This window comes from Cynocephalus volans, chromosome 9 (genome assembly GCF_027409185.1).
Source record: "Cynocephalus volans isolate mCynVol1 chromosome 9, mCynVol1.pri, whole genome shotgun sequence".
Classification (NCBI taxonomy): Eukaryota; Metazoa; Chordata; class Mammalia; order Dermoptera; family Cynocephalidae; genus Cynocephalus; species Cynocephalus volans.
In genome coordinates, this window is record NC_084468.1 from 130,727,967 (window position 1) to 130,748,946 (window position 20,980).

The 20,980-nt window shown below is 37.9% G+C and overlaps 1 protein-coding gene across 5 annotated transcripts in view; it reads right to left on the reverse strand.

Moving 5' to 3' along the window:
• The window catches only part of NR3C2 (nuclear receptor subfamily 3 group C member 2), a 318,859-nt gene that overhangs the window by 64,078 nt on the left and 233,801 nt on the right, over positions 1–20,980 (reverse strand). For all 5 annotated transcript variants that reach the window (XM_063107704.1, XM_063107708.1, XM_063107706.1 and 2 more), the window contains exon 4: positions 17,839–17,955. In XM_063107704.1, the coding sequence (XP_062963774.1) occupies positions 17,839–17,955 (117 nt within the window). The remainder of the gene's footprint in view (positions 1–17,838; positions 17,956–20,980) is intronic.

Sequence of the window (20,980 nt, forward strand, 5' to 3'; positions counted from 1 at the left end):
ATCTCTTCAGGATACAGGCAGAATTGATCTGGAAAGTCCCAGATAAAGCAGAGCCAAACCAAATGGCTTCTTCTGCATAAGTGATTCTCTTGCAGTTGCTCCCCAAATTTTCATTCCAGGTTTTCTTTGCACACACTGGGTAGCACTGCAGCACTGAGAGGCCCTCTGCCGATGCCTAGTGTTGGTCGGTCGCAGCACTGCGGAGGACCCCGGTGCTGAGCAGAGCCACACCAGCGTGGAGCAGATGCACAGGCCTGCCCCGCCCAGCTCTGCTTACAAGGCTAACTTCTATTTTTCCATTTGGTATTCTGCCACAGTGTAAATTCCAGAACTTTGGTGACTCTCTCAAAACCTAATTCAGCACAGCAGGTTGAACAAAAGCTTCTTTAAAAGAGTATGCTTTCAATTCTAGTTTCAGAAGTGTTCTTTGTATTTGTATCATTTAGCTCTATACCCAACCCCCCAAGTAAAAAGTCCAAGAAAGAATTTAGGGACGTTCTTAATAAATAAGATGCTAATTCATTGAAAAGAAACTTTTAGAAGTTAAACGTGAACGAGTTTTTTATTTTCCGTGAGCCCATATAATCCGGATAATTTGTTCACATGTGAGACTGAACCACAGACTTAGATGCAAACAGTCAGCTGTTCTCCATCAAAGCTGTGAAGGTGAGCTGCCCTGAGGAGGACTTCTGAGGATGATTAAGTAGTTCAGGAAAAATAAATGGGCGATTTCTGAAAGTTTTTTGGAGGAAGAGGCAATTTAAATCACTGTCAGTAACTCTTAAAGTAACATCACATTTACAATAAAGAAATAAAATAGTTTTTGTTTCTTCTCTCAAATTGCTTGCCATTTCCTTATGAGCATTCTGCTTATGTTCCAAAAGTAGATTTCCCTTTATTTAAAACAAAGTCTGCTGGCATGTGGTAATTTTAACACTCCTATATGAAGCCCTGAAGAAGGGAAGGGGTCCTTGATGGGTGGATTTCACTGATGGTTTTGTTAGTGTTAATACAAGACCCTCTGTCGCCCCAGAGTGGCGCTCTTGAGTAAGAGTCAGTACTTCACTGCTGGCTTGGATTAAGGCCAATTTTATGCTACGATTTTCGAATGGATGATGTAGTTCTAAGTCACATACCATGTAAAACACAATTTTCAATCCTCACAATAATTTCTAACTCCCATATTTGAATTGGGACGACACAAGCCTATAACCTTCCCTTTAGGAATTTCTATCTTTTAATAGTATTTTGGGGGGCCCACAGTTAAGATTAGATATTCTCTTTTAGATTCAGGTATTCTTCCTTCACAGGTGTGACTCTAGAGAATAAAGGTCATGAGACCATGCCAAGCATAATGATATAGTCTACATTTGTTTGATTTCTTGATCATTATGTTTAGAACTTATCTAAGTATCTTACTGCATGGCACACAGTAGGCATAAAATAAGTGCTTACTCAACAAGGGAAGGAAGAAGCAAATAAACAAATGAATGAAAGCTTTGCTGATCCTCTATAACTAGATTTCTTAATGCGATGACCACAGCCACCATTCTCTAGCAAAGCTTTTAAGAGAAAAAGAGAATGTTAGGTTTTTACCCCAACTCCAATGAACTAGCCTAGTCTACCTAGAAAACAGCTCCAGCTAAGGCTCATCACAGCCTCATTCTGATAAAAACAGGTCAAGCAACCTCCAAGAAGCAGCAAGCCAAGTACAGTAGCAGAGGAGCTGGCAACCCCGTGGCCAGGGGGCCCGCTGCTGGCTTCTCTGGCTGGGCAGCTGCCACCAAGCAGGCAGCCCTGCTACTGCTAACCTTGAGAGAGTCTAAAGAGAAATAAAAAAGGACAAAGCCAAAAAGAAATAGGCTTTTAGCTTTTTAGCTTTATAGAAGAACCACAGATAGAAGAATCCAGAAAAGAGGCAGTCCATATCCCTAATGGTAGGGCCCAACAAACATCCATGAGTGAGATCCTGCAGCATGGGTTCCTTTTTGTGGGTGGAACTATGGGAATGTCCTTGTCCTCCTTGTCCTTTACCCTTCCTGTCCTGTGAAAGGGGTGGGAAATGCAGAGAAAAGCTGTGATCTCCTGCCCCATATAACCATCTTCAATTTGAGGTTTTAGCACCCAAGTTGTGAGCACCCTAAGAGAAGCATAGCCTTCTAGTACCTGAAGGGATCTCACAAAACAGCCAGTTTAATCTCATTTTAAATCAGAGGAAATAAAGTTCCAGAAAGATAAATTGGCTTGCCCAAGATTCCAGCTGGTAGACATGTGATACACATTGAGCCTCATTATTTCAAGCTCAGTGGCCTGTCACCAGGTCAGCATCAGAATTTTTATGTAGGAGGGGCTTAGAGAAATGTGTGAAAACACGTTTGTCCTATAAGACATTTATTTATATTTATTCATGGAAGGTTCGAAGGCATTTGATGAAAATTATGAGGGAAGTCTAAAAACCTCTCCCAAGGCCATCTGAAAACCACTGTAATACCTGTTTAATTTGGTGTAAACACAATACCACCCAAACGTAATTCTACCTTTTTAAAAAAATGGTATCTTCAGAATTATCAGGAGAGGCTATCGAAGTCGGATGACCTGTCTGTCGGTGGCTGGCTGGTTAGCAGACCACCACCGTTGGTAAGATTGTGAGCTCTCCTCATTTTTAACAAACTCCTCATGTAATTTTTCTTGCACTTTGAAATTGAGAACTACTCACCTGAAGGTTCTGAATGAGATTAGAGAAAGGAAGAAAAAGAGAGAAATTGGGAAAACATGGTTTGAAGGAAGGAAAAAAGGAGGAAAAGAAGAAGGGACAGATGGGCATTAAAAATCACATCTATACAGTACCAGGGTTTCTCAACTTTGACATTTTGGGCTGGGTAATTCTTTGTTGTAGGAACTGTCCTGTGCATTGTAGGATGTTTAAGCACTATCCCTGGTCCTCTACTCAATAGAAAATGGTAGCAATTCCCCAACCCCCAGATGTGACAATCAAAAATGTTCCCAGACTTTGCCAAATGTTCCTCCTGGGGGTAAAATCACCCCTGGTTGAGAACACAGGTCTGCTCTAAGGAAGTTGTTAAGAGCAGTAGGCCAGAAAGATAATGAAATCCCTAGATTATATAAAAACAATCAAACGAGAATTGAAATAAGAAGCATGCCAATTCATTATGTTCCTGAAGTTAGTTTCCTTAATAGCAGAAGTCATAAACTGAAAAGTGAGCTAACTGTAATAAAAAAAGTCATTTTTGCCTTTCAAAATTTGGCGTATCTCACACAAAAATGTGCATTTCTGATGTTTCTTTAAAAAAATATCTTTCAATCTGGCAACACTTGCCTGATTTCTCCCCTTGGGAATAAACAGCTGGAGCTGAGAACCAGCCACTCCCTTTCCATGAAGCATTCACTTTCCCCCCATGCTTTACAGACAGATGAGTTCTATACAAAATTCCCTGAATTGTCATTAGTGTTACAAGAGAATAGACCTATTCATATATTTAAAACTTACAGTTAGCTTCCTAGATGCCCAAGTCTTATTACTGGTGCCACACTTTTAAACTGCAAACATAATTTACAAGCAACACAACCTACTAGAGAAATATCCAAAGTTTAATGTAATCCTAACAGGTTTACAATTCACACGGCATAGCCAAATACCCTGCCACACCCAAAGGGCGTATGTACTGACTGACAAGTGCATATCCTGTATGTTATTACACTCATAAAAAAATGAGTAATGACTGACTGATTTCAACATTCATCTCACATTAAAATTCAAGCTGGGCTTTATACAATAGGCTTCCTTACTAGCCATCCATTAAAAAGAATATTTGTTCCTGTGATGACACAGGGCCTCCCCAAAACATACTCTTCCTTCAGGTGTGTTGCTGGTACTGGACCCCATGGCCAACTTCCTGCTGACACCACCTGGAGGTAAAAGCTCCACACCCTAGGTTTACAGCTATTTCTCGTCTTCAAAAGATGCACCTCTTTCCCTGTCCCATGAATGGTAGCCCTGCACCCAGCCAACTGAAGCATACAATTAAACATGACGATGATGTGACGGGACTTCCAGGTCTGACCTGCAGAGTCACTTCAGTCACGGGTGCAGTTTCACTCTCCTCCCTTATCTACCCGTTCGTTTTTCTCACGGGTGAATGCCTTATAGGTCCTCCTGGATAATGTTCTCTTTTTTTTCACCTGGCAGGCTTCCCTATGTCTCAGAATAGGGGCTGGGCTACTGTCTTTGTGTTTATGGTCTTGAACACAGCACTGGTTATTGGTGACTCTCTTCAACTGGCCACCCAGACATGGGCTGAGCATTTGTCAGTCCTGGAGTTCCTGGAAAGACAGAGTTTTCTCTCTCCTGAAATCAGCACATCCTCCCAACTTTGACCTTGGATTACAACTGTTGTAGAAACCATGGATTCCGCTGATTGTTTATAATCCCTGGGGTTTACTCCACCAAGCTTCTCAACCAAAACTTCACCTTAACCTACTCATCTTGGGTTTACTTCACTCCTTTGGTTTTCTTTTCTTTCCATTATCTCTTATCTTTTGGTTTTTTACATTTGTTTTGGGGCTCATTTCTCCATCCTTTTTAACTCTAAGCCAACTCACACTAATTTTCTTTCACCTTGAACTTAATGCTTCACTTTAAAACATCAGACCAGGACTAGAATTCACACCTTAGCAGCAGCAACAGCTATTCCAACATCCCATTTCTCCCATGCTAGTGACAGAAATTGTAGTTCTTTAATTAAGCAAAATTGAGAAGTTCAAATATCACTTAAAATTCCTCATCAAAGAGTGAAGAGACATGTTAAAACTTTTCTGCACTGTTATCATTTAAGAAGTTGCCAAGTTATACTATATAAGTCAATATTAGAATCAAGGCTTAGCATGTTTTTTGGAAACTGCACCTTCCTGGTGCAGGGACAGAAAAAATAATATTATACTAAAACTTTGTTAAAATACCATCTTTGGAATCTTTGTTATGAGACTGGTTTTAAAATGAAATCCTTTGTCTTTAATAAGTACAAAACCAAACTTAGATTATTATTATTATTATTATTTTGCTAAAGTTGGCATAGTAGTATCCATCAAGGTTTAACTACAAGTTCATTCATTCATTCATTCATACATTCAATAAGCACTTATTAAGCATCTATTATGCTAAGTGCTCTGAATATAAAAACAGAAGGACAATCCTGCTCCTGAGAAGTTCAAAGACTATTTGGCAAGAAATACCTATACACAAATAATTATAATAAAATGTGATGAGTGCTATAATATAGGCTATGGAAGCACAGAAGAGGTACTAATCAACTCCATCTAAGGAAGTCATAAAAAGCTTTATAGGAAAAGTCTTAATAATTTATATGCATATATAACATTTTAAAACTGTCTAAAAGGGAATGAAAGTTCTCCCCACTTTGTAAAATCTGATCTGTAAGGAGTTTAGTTAATTTGGAGGTGATGAGTTTTTTCAGATGGGTCTGAAGTGGGTAACAGACACTTATTAGCAGAGGGAAAGAATACATAGAACTGTGTGGACAAAGAGACAACTGGAAGGTTGTGAGAAAGAATTCAGAGTGACTGAATTCTTGAATGGAAAGGAGAGGTGGTGTCAGGAAGTAAGGAGAGAGGGGGATGAGGTGGCTAGTATACGAAGGGCCAGAATCAGGAAGACACCCATAAATCACAGAGGGGCAACATGTTTCTGTTGGACATAAATATTACATACTGCAGTGGGCAGAATAATGGCTCCCAAAAGATATTCACCTTCTAATCCCTGGAATCTGTGAATGTGTTACCTTAAATGGCAAAAGGGACTCTGCAAACTTAATTAAGGGTTTTAAGATAGGGAAATTGTCCTGGATTGTCTGGGAGGGCACAGTGAAATCACAAGGATCCTTACAAGTGAAAGATGGAGGCAGGATAGGGAGTGAGGGAGGTGTGATAATGGATGCAGAGCTCGCCGTGATGCATTTAATCTGGGTTTGAAGATGGAATGGGGCCAGGAGCCAAAGACTGTGGGCAGCCTTTAGAAGCTGGAAAATGCAAATGAAATGTCTTCTTAAGCCTCCTCAAAGGAACACAACCTGCTGACACACTGGTTTTAGCCCAGTGAGTTCTATTTTGGACTTCTGACCTGCATAACTATAAGATAATAAATTTGAGGACTTATGACCTGCAGAAGATAATAAATTTATGCTGTTTTAAGCCAATGTGCTTGTAGTAACTTGTTATAGCAGCAACAGGAAACTAATACCCACAGGAATCCAACTGGCTTCCTCTTGGCTTTCCTATATGTCTGTTGCAAGTGAGAGGCCCTCCTTGTGGCTGACAAGAAGAGCCCTGTCACTCAAACCAGCAACGCTGACTTATGCCCCACTCCCCACACTGAGCAGAGGGAGAGTGGGAGGGAGAAGCCATTGACTGTGTGCGGCATAGGACAAGTCACACAGGATGATTCCTGGGAGTGGCTCAGAATGTTTCAAGGGGCAAAGGAGCAGGTAGAGACTGAAAGGGTGTATGCATTTGCGGGCTGAAAACAAACTAGCATTGTGTTCACTGCTTTATGTTCAGTCATAGGATCCCCTTTATTTTGAATTTCAAATAACCTAAGGGGAGGACTAAAATTTCATTTATTAAAGAAAAAAATAAGTCAAATAAGTTGAGATAAACTGACTTACTGGATATGAAAGCCTGCCTGGGAACAGGACAATTAGTGTTAGAGTAAATAAATGAAATCAAGTCAACCCTTTCTAATCTCTCCTTTGTTTTGGATCTGTCTTTCAACTCCAGAGTATTTTAATCAAGTCTTTTATATTATATTTAGAAATCAGATAAGGACTTTTCCTTACCGATAAAATAACTGGAAAGCCAACAATAGTGTCACCACTAATATTACCTGAAAAAGTTTAAAGGTGCGACCCAACCATCTCTACTAAGCAAGGATGGACAAGCAGCTCAAGAGGTTATCTCCTGAGGAACAAACAGCATGGAGAGAACAGACCTGCTGGAAGGATGGCAGCTGCCACCTACAGACATTTTCTTTCTAACCCCGCTGAGTACAGCTCGGGAGAAGGCAGCACGGCAGTGTGAGGCAGGATGGAGCCCCAGCTCCCTCTCCTCTGCAACCCCTCTCCCAGTTGGGGCAAATGTGTCTGGGGTCTGAGGTGGGGCCAGATGAGCAGAAGTGAGGTGACACTCAGGGTGGCATCTCCAGGTTTGCTTCCTCTCTCAATGAATTACAAACCACTCAAGAGTCCAGTTCTGAAGCATTTCTGGGGGAAACAGTAAGTAATGTGTCAAGCTGGTTCAAGAACTAAGGGAGGTGAAAGAGTCAAGAAAGTGGCTGTCCCAGTCCCAGCCTCTGCTTCCCACACATTTCCTCATATCTGTTAGAAGAGCTATAGGAGGGCCGACCCTGTGGCTCACTCGGGAGACTGCGGCGCTGGGAGCGCAGCGGCGCTCCCGCTGTGGGTTCAGATCCTATATAGGGATGGCCTGTGCGCTCACTCGCTGAGCGTGGAGCGGGCGACACCAAGCCAAGGGTTCCAGTCACAAAAAACCAAAAAAAAAAAAAAAAAAAAAAAAGAAGAGCTACAGGAGACACGAATGTGGCAAGTGCTCCCAAGACATCGTCCAGAGTTGCCTCAATTGTCCTTGGACTAGAAATGACTTTAAAACCCTAAGGGGGCCAGAAATTCTTATAGCAAAGTTGTTTCTGTTGTTGTTGTGAAATGAATGTTTACTTTAAAAAATTATGTAATTGAACATAAAGGAGATGCAAAATAATATATACATATTAATATAAATAGATACAATAAACAGAATTTTTTGGTAAGAATGCACCAGGCTAATTTTCATAATCCACATTCAAGGAGAAACATCAAGTGAAGAATTTTGTCTACTACAGATGCTGAAATTAGAACTGAGCGGGCCTTCTAGGAAGGAGCTATGGGCCTTCTGCATGACTTCATGATGCTGAGCTGTTCCTTTCCAGACAAGGGCCATTTGTTAGGATCTATGCACGAAGGGAGCATCTGGGATGAACCAAACCAAATACTGAGGCAGAGGAGTCACATGAAGCCACCCTGAGATGCTGCCACCCTGTTTCAATAGATAAAAGTCAAGGAGCTGCTACTACCACTCTAAAGCAAAGAGAATGAACTCTAAGGATTTGGACCATTGTCAGCACTCATGCTGCTCTTCAAGTACCCTTTTGCTAAATATCCAATGGCCCAAAATAGATTTCTTCATTCTTAAAGATTAGCTCCTTGAAAGCAAGGCCAGTGCCTACCTTCTCATTGCTACGTTCCCATTATCACATGGAGCGCTGGGCATATCAGAGGCATGAGATGGATATTTGCTGAAGGAATCGATGGACTCATCAGAGACTCACTTTTTAAACACTACGATCCCCTCCTATCCAAGTTAGATTAATCTTAATATAAATAATGATTATATGCTTATTTGCATTGCTATTTAAAACTATTTCACATTATTATGCTCTCAAAACAAATAGTGTACAAAACACTGAAAAAGGAACTTAGGACAATTACATTTTGGAGTTTCTTAATTTCATGACCTAAAACAGCAATCGCCTTTATAATGTTAACAAATCTTTTCAATGTAACAAAGCAGCACATTTTGATGATACCATTTTTATAAGCTCTGTTAGTTTAGCTTTTAAGAACCTCTCTGTCAAATTGGAAATCAGTTTTTAATTTGATTTAATTTTCAAATCAATTTTTTAATTAGCAAATAAAGTACTCAGCAAACATTTTGACTCTTACTCTATCTTTATACCCCTAATTTATTAGAGAACTTTCACTCTCCTTTATTAATCACTGTAATACATTTATGTATTTTATAACTTGACAAATCGATAAAAATACTTTAAAAATATGTTAGAATTGGGTTAGACTTTAAAGTTGTATTATCTTTCCAGAAATACCATAATCTGAAAAGATACTAATGACATTACATATCATATGTATTTACTACTGAAGACTGAAGCACTGTGAGTTGAAGAAAAGTTAGTTGAATGGTTTTCTGTACATCCTAGGGGTGAAAACAGAGGACTTTATTACGACATAGATAGCTTCCTCTTCCCATCTTCACAATCACACATTTCATTATGAGAATAGAGAGAAAAGGATGTTTATTCAGAAAGCTTCAAGAATCACATCATTAGTCACTAGATTTTCAAATGAAAAATAAGATTAAGATATATCTCTTGGTGGACATACCTATTAATTGAAAGTAAATGAATTCAGTGATTACAACTTTAAGAAATCAGAGTCTTACAAGTGCATCCTCAGAGAGCAGGCAGGTACTTCACCTAGAATGACTGGTCACCTCTTTCTAAGGTGACCAAGTGTGGTAACCTGAAATGCTTGGTTGTAAGTGGTTTGTTCTCCCTTCCCTAATATCTCCATATCCCTCATCTCCTACTCACCCCTGACTCCAGAACTCACCTCCAAGCTTAGGGTCTGGGGTTAGTGCTGGCATTTAGGGACAGAGAACAGTTCAGGTATAGAGAAATGTTCTACAAGAAAATGTCCACCTTACACATGATTTGATTATTTTTTGTAAAAAGCTCAAGATCAGCTTTATGTTTTTTTGTGTTTTGTTTTGGTTCACGTGTTTTCAAACTAGGCATATCAAAAAGTTTTCAACTCTAAAATAACACCCTCAGTAGTTCTGTTCCAAAAAGAATGAAAAGCTATTATTTTGCTTAGTCAATCTGCTTATCAAAAACTGATACTTTTTCATTTTTAAATATACGGATAACTTAGAATATGTAAATAAAAATTAGGGTACTGGGAAAATTGCCATGATTTAAGAGATGGTCACAATTAACAGATGACTGTAATTGTTATAAGTTTGTACTGGAGACACATTTATTACACTCTAATTGCTATACTCATAGTTTCTTTCTGAAAAATATGTCAAAATGTTCCTTGTCATAGGTCACCAGGCTTTCAACCACAGGGCCTGATCATGTGGCCACACCAGCCTGGGTAAGGGAATAGCAGGGGAGGTGAAGGCAGCCATTTGTCTCTGTCCTCTGGGGGACTCAACCCAATCAGAATCTCTTTCTGGACAGTGATCAACAACTGATCTAGACTCTTTCTTGAGAATTTTGAATGCAGGACATTCAGGTGACAACAAAGCTAAGAGACAGGCAGAGAGAAGGCATTAAGTAGAAATGTGCAGTGAAAACCACGAGTAATTGAAAGCAACAAGGTAGGGTAGAGAGATTTGGTGGGGGGAAGTGAAAACAGCAGAAAGCAGGTAAAAATAGGAATAAAAAAAAAAAAAAAAAAAAGAGAAAAGTCCTAGAAATGGAGAGCCTGGTACATCCTGAACCACATTCCAGTACTTCACGAAGACTGTGCAATTATGAATATTCTTATAATAAAACTTCTTCATCTAAGGTAACGTGAAAGTACAATAACGTGAGGTGCCATGAACAAAAACCAAAATAAAACAAATCCCATTATTTTAACAGTTAGAAAACAGTTGTGTATTTCAGAAAATATCAGTGAACGTGTGAAACTGGAAGGCTACTGGAGGACTGGCCCAAAGAGAACCACATATCTGAGGATGCTACTCAGAAAAAGACCTCCCAGGACAAATGGCAAGACTTAGACCAAAAGGTCTGAAATGCTGAGCTCTTGGGCCCTTTAAGAAAGACGGGATGATGATCTCCCAAGACAGACTGCAAACGAAGACACGATGGAAGTAACAGAGGTCATCTGTAAAACCAAGCAGAATTTTTACAACATCCCTGGGGTGTATATTTTTAAAAGACACAAGAAAAGCAGCCTTCTTAGATAAGCTCATCAAGCCACGAATGCGTTCATACAAATGTGCATATTTCAGGAGAGGTATCCCAGCAACTTCTGCATCTAATGCCTGTACTGCTTCTTTTCTAAGATGTCATCAATTGTAAAATAAGACACCAATTTGATTAGAGTTTTGAAGGAAACTAATAAAAATTAAATTTATATATTGGTTGGAAGTTATAATCACAATAGTCAAAATCTGAAAGGAAAAAAAGTCTTAACATTAAAGAGATATAGTAAATCTATTAAATTCTATCTGCCTTGGAACCAATCTTCAACTTTCCTTCATGAAATTTTGCAAGGTAAAAATATCGGGTGTTGAATTCAATTTATAAGAATTGATACAGATTAATTTATACATGAAGATTCAGAAAACATACTTTCACTGATTTATAAAAATGTGTTATTTCCCCCTTGACTTTACTGTTTAAAAGCCCCATGGAATTCTGTTTATAAGCAAGAGGAATGAAAAGAAAAAACAAAAACCTGAGGAATGGGATGTCTTCATAAAACGCAATACACTCGGGCTTTCTAAACTAACAACTACTGAATATCCTGCCTCAGGGGATCCTAAAAGATATAAAAACAGTTTTTCTTATTGGATTTCAAATATTAAATCTACCGTCTCGCTGGCATTGGTCTTGTCATTTCTCTCTCCAGACCGACACCGCATGTGAATTTTGCAGGTGACCACGCCAACTAGTTGCAGCAAGTTGCTGGCAGGTAAAGCCAATTTTCCCCTCTCTCTGTCTGGGTTTGGTGTGTCAGCCATGACTCTATAATTCTTTGGTCCCCAGGTCTTCTGTTTTCCACTCACTTCTCCATTTCCATTTTTAAAGTATTTCACAGCAGGTGACCTACTAATGTCTCTCTCTCTTTTTCTTTTTTCTTCCTTCCTGTTCAGGCATAACTCCTTTGGCTCTCTGTATGCTTCATTCCTTATATCTTCTGCTTAGGAGCGCTATTTTAGTGTCATCTTTCACTTCTTTTTAGTTTAAAATTGTAAACTCTATTTTCTTTAAAATTTATTATAAAACATGCTCATATCATTAATAAACTAGAAAAGAGATAAGAAAAAAGATGTATCCACAATCTGACTTCACTAACAAACCATTTTGGGTATTCTAACATTTCCTCCTAGTCTCTTGTCTCATGCAAACTTTCATTTAAAGTCAAAATCACAGAGTGAGTAACCAAAATAATTTCACACACTAATTTTTTATTACTTTTTCCAGAATTATACTGTTATAAATTTTCACAACCGTAATTTTACTGGCCGATAAATGCTGCATTATGTGGATGAATTCTAATTTAAGTATTTTCTTCACCTTGTTTCCATTCTTATCAGTAATGTCCAAGAGTATCTGTTTCCTTGAACGGTTCCCACATGAGCATTATGCTTCCCTTCCTTTTGCACCTAGCTGTCCTCTCTCCATCCCCCTGAGAGCAACCACGATGTCTGTTATGGCCACTGCTTCCTGTGTCTAAAATCCTTTGCTTTCCACATGGCAAGTCCCATTCCAAGAGGGAAGAGGAACCCACTGTGATGCTATGACCATCTTTAAAGGTTCCTGCTAAACGGAATAAAAGTGATTTCTGGGATTCAGGAAAGCTGCAGTTATGTGTGGGAAGCAAATTGGAACCAGAATTAGGAATCAGTTTTAGAATTATCCAGTGGCTTGTCAAGTCTACATTTTTAAAGTTACAGGATGCAAAATTTTAATATTTTAGAGTCCTCATTAAAGGAATGTGAAAGTGGACTTCACATATTTATTGAAAAATGAAACAAAAGGGGATGGTTTAGAAAAGAGGAAAGAAGACTGAATTAGAATCCTTATTTGCATTTTTCAGATCTCTAATGATACCGTTTTAGAGGCCAAACACCTCACCTGAAAAATGGGAAGACTGGAATAAACCCCCTCTCTACGATCCCTTCTCTATTCTATGGCCAGACTGTAGCCAAGCTAGAAACACCACAAAGGGACTCATTCTTGGTCTAGGTGCTGGTTCGCTTTAGTCTATGTTTTACATATTTCAGGAGAAACTCTTAAAAAACATGCATAGATCACTCTGTTCAGAACACTGGCACGTAAAAGTTAAGTGATTAATTCCTTTGGAGGGTATACAAAAGCATCAAACTTTCATGACTAGAAAACCATGATCTTTTAAGATCTACTAATAGGGGCTATAGCAAGACTGGCAGGCTCAGCTTGGGGCCAAAAGAGCTGTTATTTTCCTTTCGATTTCTCTGTTAACATTCTCACATCTTCTGTTGTATTTTCCTTTGCATGCAGCCTAAAGCCCAGAAGGATTTTAAAGAAAAGGAATAGTACTTGTGGCAGGAGGGAGGGAGTAGGTCTAGACAAAAGGGAAGAGGTACATTTTACAGCTTTAATTTCTGAGAAATACAAATCTACATACTCTTTTCTCTTCCTTCCTTCCACTTTCTAAGGGAAAGGCTACTTTGGGGACATGTTTAGAACTGCATGCTAACCAACTGATAGAATAAGAAAAAATTATTGTAAAGTATTTTGGATTTTGTTCCTGGAGTCATGATCATTTGGTAACAAAAAAGGTCTTCCAAATGTTATATAGCATGTTGCCATCTGCCTTATCTCCCAAAAGAGGTAGTGGGGAAGAGGGTGGTTAAAAGGAGAGTGGACAGACAGACTTTGCTAGGGAGACAGGGGGTGAGACTGGAACACATATAAAAAGGTTTTAATTTAATTCACATTTTTAATTTTAGAAACTGGTTCACATTCAAGTCTAAACTTCACATTATCTTTTTAAAAATATAATAAAATTGTTTTTCTTTTTCCCAAATAGAAACTAAAAGCAAGGCTTCAAAAGAAATTTTGAAAGAAAAAATGACAATGTACATTACCACAACTGGACACTTAGCAAAAGTCAATCATTTAATTCATAAACCAGAAGTGGTTAAATTATAACTTGAATCTAAAGAAAATATTACTTTCACAAATATTAATTTCCACTCTGGCCATTGTTGACTCTCTACTTTTGATGAACTCAAGTATCACAGTAAACTCTTTGGTAAATTTTTTTTTTTTTTAAAACCCCAAACCACAAAACCTATCCTATATATACAGAAACTGATAACAAATTACATAAGTTTTATATTATGTACTGTGCTAAACCTCACTTACAGGTAATTATAGACACAAGCAAAACACCTGTTTTTTCACTCATGTCTAGTCAATGGCCACTGCTGCCACTAATAGATAATCTGAGCTGATCTATGTACACTGGACCTGCTGTGTATGGTGAAGAGCTGATGGGCATGGGCTTTGGTGCCAGGAACAGAGATCTGAGTTCGACTTTCCTACTCTGGCTGTGTGGCTTTGGGCCATCTCTTTAATCATTCTGTGCTTCCATTTACTCACTTGTAAAATGGACATATTAAGAGTTCGTATCTCACAGTGTTGCTATGAGGGTTAAATGGGATGACACATATAAAAGGCTTATTAGCAGAGTGCTTAGAACACAGCAAGCCCTCAAAAATGCCAATTGTTCATTCTTCTCTTCAACAAATAGCTATTGAACACCTACTTTGTGCCAGGCAGTGTTCTAGTCACTGAGGATAAAGCACTGAACAAAACAGACTAAAATTCCTCCCTTGATGGAATATGTAATCTAGTAGAAAACAATATCTAACACTTAAGTAGTGCTTACTATTATACACTATTATTGCCACACCAATGGCTCTCAATACCCCCAGGCATTTGGTAAAGTTTGGAGGCATTTTTGGTTGTCACAACTAGGGGAGAGTAGATTGTCACCAGCATCTAGTAGGCAGAGACCAGGGTTGTTGATAAACATTGTACCATGTACACAACAGTCCTCTATAACAAAATGTCAATAGTGCAAAAGTTGAGAAACTCTGTTCTAAAGATCATTAACTCAACCCTTAAAACAACTGTATGAGAGAAACATTATACGTATAGCTATTTTTTCTTTATTTATTAATAGTAATTATATATTACAAAATATAGTAATACTATATAATACACATATTTATGGCAATATTTACATATATGTAAATTTAATTATATAGTATTTATAAAACAATCTAAAAATTATATACCAAGACTTTAAAACGTACCTTCTTAGCACGTGATTTTGTTTTTTTATTCAGATGATGAATTTAAAATAGATTAAATGTAAACTCAAAATAGAATGAGTTTACTTTACAACCAATGGCCGTACCCTTGTGCCATCTAGATTTAAAATTACTAATAACCTCTTCTGATCCTCACTCATATGCTATACATAAAGTGATCTTTTGAGCCATATCTGTGATGATTTGGATATCAGAACAAGGAAGCAGCGTGGTGCACTAGAAGCACCAAACCAGGAGCTTAGAGATCCAAGACCTCTAAGTTATCTCACTGCCTGGGCAAGTCCCTTAACTTCCCTGGGCACCGGAGGCTCACCATAACCCAAACAAAATGAGATAACATGTGAAAGCACTATGGAAGCTGTAATGAGCTTCACCACCACCCACCATATACACTGATGGAGTATATGTGGTGGGTCATGGTGAAGCTCATTTCTTTTTGCCACACACACACTCATTTAATCCTTGCCACAGGCCAAGAGGTAGGTACGCTGATCAATGACAGGAGAAGATAAGGAAAATGGGGCACAGACAAGGGGTAACTTGCCTGAGGTTACAAGGTCAGAGAGTGGAGGAACACGGGTACCCACATGCAGTCTGGTGCCAGAGCATGCCCTCTTCTACAGCATGGGCCTCTCTTTGTGAACTGTTGTTTAAGGCACTTGAGACATTCTATCACACAGCAGTCTTCTGTGGCCAAGCTCACACTCTTTGATTTCAAAGAGTTGCTCTGCTCTGCAGGCTGCCATGTTTACTCCCTAGTCCCGACTAGCCAGCCACTTGATTCATTCATCAAAGCAAAGAAGAATGAAGTCTCATTTTATTAATTTTTTAGATTATTCTATTTCTCTTAAATAGGTAATATGTCTACATAACACATACTTTTAATATGATATAAAATTCAAAGGCACAGAAGGATATATGGTAACAATTAGTTCTCCCAGCTACCCAAGTCCTTTCTGTTGGGACAACCACCATTACCAGTTTCTTGTATATCATTCCACAAATGTTCTATACAATATATGTTCTTTTTCTAAAATAGATATACAACTTCTAGCATATAAAATATATTTTGCAATCTGATATTTTTTGCTAAGCAATATTTTGGAGATCAGTCCATATTAGTAAGCATATACTTCCCTTTGTTTCTACAATGTCTGAAGAATATTCTGTCATTTATTTAATCAATTCTGAACAGATGACTATTTATGATATTTAACAATGCTGCAATGAATATTTTATGCACATATTTCTTACATTGCAAGAATAAACTTGGAAAAATTCTTAGAAGTGGAATTGTTGAGTCAAAAGGTATGTGCCTTTTAACATTTTATTCAAATTGCTAAATTGTTGTCCACAGCGGTTGTACCAATTTATACACCCACCTAAAATGCATGAGATCACCCCTGAGTTTGACTTTATTTCCAGACTCTCATAACACAGTGTCATAAAAGTGTTTCATCTTTGCCAATCAGTAAAAAAAATCTGTATCTCATTACATTATAATTTGAATTTCCTTTATTATGATTAGATGTAGAATCTTTTCATGTGTTTCAAGAACCAGTTGTATTTCTTTTAGCTGTGAATGTTCTGTTCATATTTTTTATCTGTTTTTCTAATGATTGGTTTCTTTTTCTTAGGTAATTGTAGGAACTCTTTATCTGTGAGAGAAATTAACCCTTTGTATAAAAGTTGCAAATATTTCCCTCCAGTTTTGTATAACCTGTTTTTGAAGTAATATTTGATTTTTAACTAGTGTTGACTTCCTCAATTTTTCGCTTTTGTAGTTTCTGGGTTTATTTCATACTTAGAAAGGTCTCGATACTTGGAGAACATAAAAAAATAATACATGTTTTCTTTTAGTACTTCTGTGGTTATCTTTCAAAGTTTAAATCTTTGAAGCACTGGAATTTATTCTGGGGTACACTAAGAGTTTGGATGCCACTTTCTTGTTATCCAGATGATAATGAAGATGTCCGAGTTTCCTTCCACAACTACTTTTTATCGATTAATTTGTCCTTTCCCCACTTACCTGAAATGCCAGCTTTATTATATATAAAGTTCTCATATTATCTGAGACTACTTCTTGACTTTCTGTTGATCTGTCTGACAATCAATAAACAAACACCACAGACTATTTTAGCTGTACAATATGTTTTCCTATCTGGTAGGGCTAGTTCCCTTATTATTTGTCTTTTCCAGAATTTTCCTGGCCATTCTTTAGGAACTTAGAATATTTTTCTCAGGAACTTAGAAAAATAATTGTATTTTCTTAGGATCGTGTTATATTTATAAATTAACTTAGACAGAACTTAGACCTTTAAGACACTGACTCCTCCCATCCATGCATGTTATATACTTCTGCATTTGGTTCTAGTCTTTTACCCTCCCTCTGTCACTGTTTTGCGGAGTCTCTGTAATACCTTAAAATTTTTTTTCATATAAGTCTTCCTTTATTACATTTACCCCTAAAGTTAGGAATGTATTTCTACTTGGGTAATGTTTTCACATATAGGTCTAATTTCTAAACAGATATGGCAATAAAATAAAAAGTAATTCATTTTTGTCTTGGTTTTGTTTAAGTGCCTAGTTCTTGAAACTTAGAAAACTCAGGCTTGAAAAATTCACTAGGACTAGTGTCATACAACATACCTCTTTTTAATTCTAGCTAAGAAATACTTTTCTCCTAAAATGTTTTGGCATGAAAATAGAACTCATAAGATTTTTAGAAACCTTTGCTCCATGTTAGCTTCATCTTCAACTTTGAGAATACATAGATCCTGGTGGTACTATATTACATATTAACAATTTTTATTAAACTAAAAACACAAAACTTACCTCCTAAATTCATTCCAGCTTGAAGACACTTCTGAAGTCTGCAGGCAGGACAATTCTTTCTTCGAATCTTGTCAATGATGCAATCATTTCTTCCAGCACATAAATAGTTGTGTTGCCCTGATAAAAATAATAATTTTAAAACTGTTAAAATAAAGACTATTATACTAATATAAAATATTAATATGTATAATCAGAATACGAAACTTCCTCTTTCCTGCCTTAAAATCTCTTCTTCAAAAAAGTAAAAGGGAAACACGTTTTTCTGGATAATAGAGACAAGGAGATGGTCAGCTTAATGCAGCTGAGATTTTAGATTAGATTTGACAACATTGCATTCATTTCCAAACAGGTTCTCATATAAGTAGCCATATTCCCCCATTGTTTGAATTTTTTGATAGCTGTATGGATTTGGGGAATGGTGCAAATTTCCTTCAGACATCACAATAGCACCAATCTAAACAAAGGCCCTCATGCAGCTGTCTCACCTGCTATGCCTGCCTGCCATCTACATATGAGATTTCACAACAAAGACTTTCCAAATTATACAACTGGAAATGTTTAACTATTTCATTCTGTAAACCAATCTAGAACTAAAAAATTTCAGATGTCAGCATAGCATAGGCTTAGAAAGCGGCATCTACTGGCAAAATACGAAACTGTAGCCTAGCTGTATTATTCATTTATTTATTCAAAAATATTTACTGAATATCCACTAGGCACCAGGCACTACTAGAAGCACTAGAGATAGAGCAATGAACAAGACAGACAAATACATGCTAGGGAGAAAAATGAAGGGTTAGGGGCATATATCACAGTGCAGGTGGTGGAGGGTGTTGAAATTTTAGAGAGCTTAGGAAAAGCTTGACAGGGAGGTGATTCTTAAATAAAGACCCAAAGATTCTTTGATCTAACTGCATAGACATCTGGGGGAGAAAATATACCAGGCAGAGGAAAAAGCAAATGAGGTAGGGGCACGGCTGGGGGATACTTGGCATGTCTCAGGAAGAGCAAGGACATCAGAATACATGAGCAGAAAAGAATGAGCAAAAATAAGAAAAGATGATAAAGAGCTAGCGTGAATCACATCGGGTAGGGCCTTAGAGATCATATTTAAGACTCTGGCTTTCATTTGAGTGGGATGGGAGGGCTTTGAGCAGAGAAGTCAGTGGGTGTGATTTAACATTTAACAGGAGTACTCTGGCTGCTGTGTTGGAAACTGACTGCAGTGGACTAAGGACAAAAGTAGGGAGAAAAGGGGAAGGAGGCTATTATAATCAAGGGAGAGATGAGAGTGGGCTGGGTCAGTGTGATGGTGGTGAGAAGTGGTCAGATTCTAGATGTATTCTGAAGGTAGACCTGCTAGAATTTGCTGACAGAAGAAAAGTCATTAAGATTCTTGGGCTAAACAACTGGAAAAATGGAGCTGCCATTAACTAAAATGGAGAAGACAGTAGAAGCCTGTGGCTTATGGGGACTCATCCTAGCTCAGTCTTGCCCATGCTAAGTCTGAGATGCCTGATAGGCATCCAAGTGGAGGTGCTGGCAGCTAGATATCCAAGGCCAGAGTTGGAAGAGGTCTAGCTGGAGATGTAATCAGCTTATGGGTATTATTTTAAGCCATAAGACTGGGTGAGATCATCCAGTAGGTGAGCATAGATTGGAAAGAGAAGCTTGAAGACTGAATCATGGGTCATTAAAAATATGCAAACGAGGAAAAAAGTCTCACTGATTACTGTAAAGCAGTGAACAGACTTTAAAGCACTTCCTTCAGCCTGGTACTATCACAGTCTCTTGGTTGAGAGTTACTAAGTAAATTACAGTAAACACTCAGTTAAAATAATGTGTATTGCTTAATGCAGTTAAAATAATTTCATCCAGAACACATTCTATATAACCTTATAGTAAATCTTAGTAATAATAAAAATAAAATAACAATGACAGAATAGAGAAATCTATCAAAGTGAAGAAATAAAACCCTATCATTATAACAATCTAATGCCATTTTTAAAAACTGAGGTCTCGGGCCGGCCCCGTGGCTCACTCGGGAGAGTGCGGTGCTGGTGGCGCCGAGGCCGCAGGTTCGGATCCTGTACAGGGATGGCCGGTGTACTCACTGGCTCAGCATGGTGTGGATGACACCAAGCCGAGGGTTACTATCCCCTTACCGGTCAAAAACCAAAACAAAACAAAAAAACTGAGGTCTCTTACTGAATATAGGTAAATGTAATAATTATATAAAGCCAATCAACATTCATGGTAAAGATGGTATTTTATGATGCTGTGCAGTATCTTAGAGAAGAGGTCCCCCCTTTTAAGATAAAAATTTAAGGCCCTATAGAGTACCAGGCGGAACAATTATTATCGTTACTATTGCTCACAAGAAAAAATTATGCTAGAATTGGTAAAGTGAGTTCCCAAAAAGGTAGAGTTGGAAGCAGAATTCAGAAAGCTTGATAATATTTCTGCGCCTTAAGGCCAGAGGGTTTCCTAAACACCAATCTGCAATATAATTTACTGGTGGTCTAACAGGATGCTAAAAGTGCTCTTTGGAAACAAGAAGCAAAGGAACAGTTTTTGAGTGAAGCACATGTACTTTATCAGCCAGAATTTCCATTGGCAACTGGTATTATGTACTTTTTGCAAGGTATGAAACTGAATACAAAACCATAGATTTCACTTATAACTCACATTGAACTGAATAAACTTTAAAGTGCAAAGAAATAACTGACTGTAATTTTAATGTTTCAGTTCAACAAGTATTTATGGGAAACCTCTTACGTGTGCAAGGCCACACAACATTTGCACAGGGGGATGGTGTGAGGGAGTCTAAGGTTCTTTCCACTTCTGTGAATTTACAATAAATGTAACTAAGTCTCTTAGGTCACAGGCATACAAGGATGCACAACAAATGGCCACTGTCTTATGTACACACTAGAAGGTCTTCTCTGAGTGTTCAAAAAAAGAGACTTCCAAAAGCTGGGATTGTTCTTTAAGGATTTTTTTTTAATGAATACCCTTGAAAAATTCCATGTTACTGTAACAAGTGTGGAATGATTTCCTTCCTGGTACAACATTTAATCTTCTACAAATAGGACAGGAGAATTGTGAGAGACTGTTGCAAACATTTCGTAATAGTTTTCAA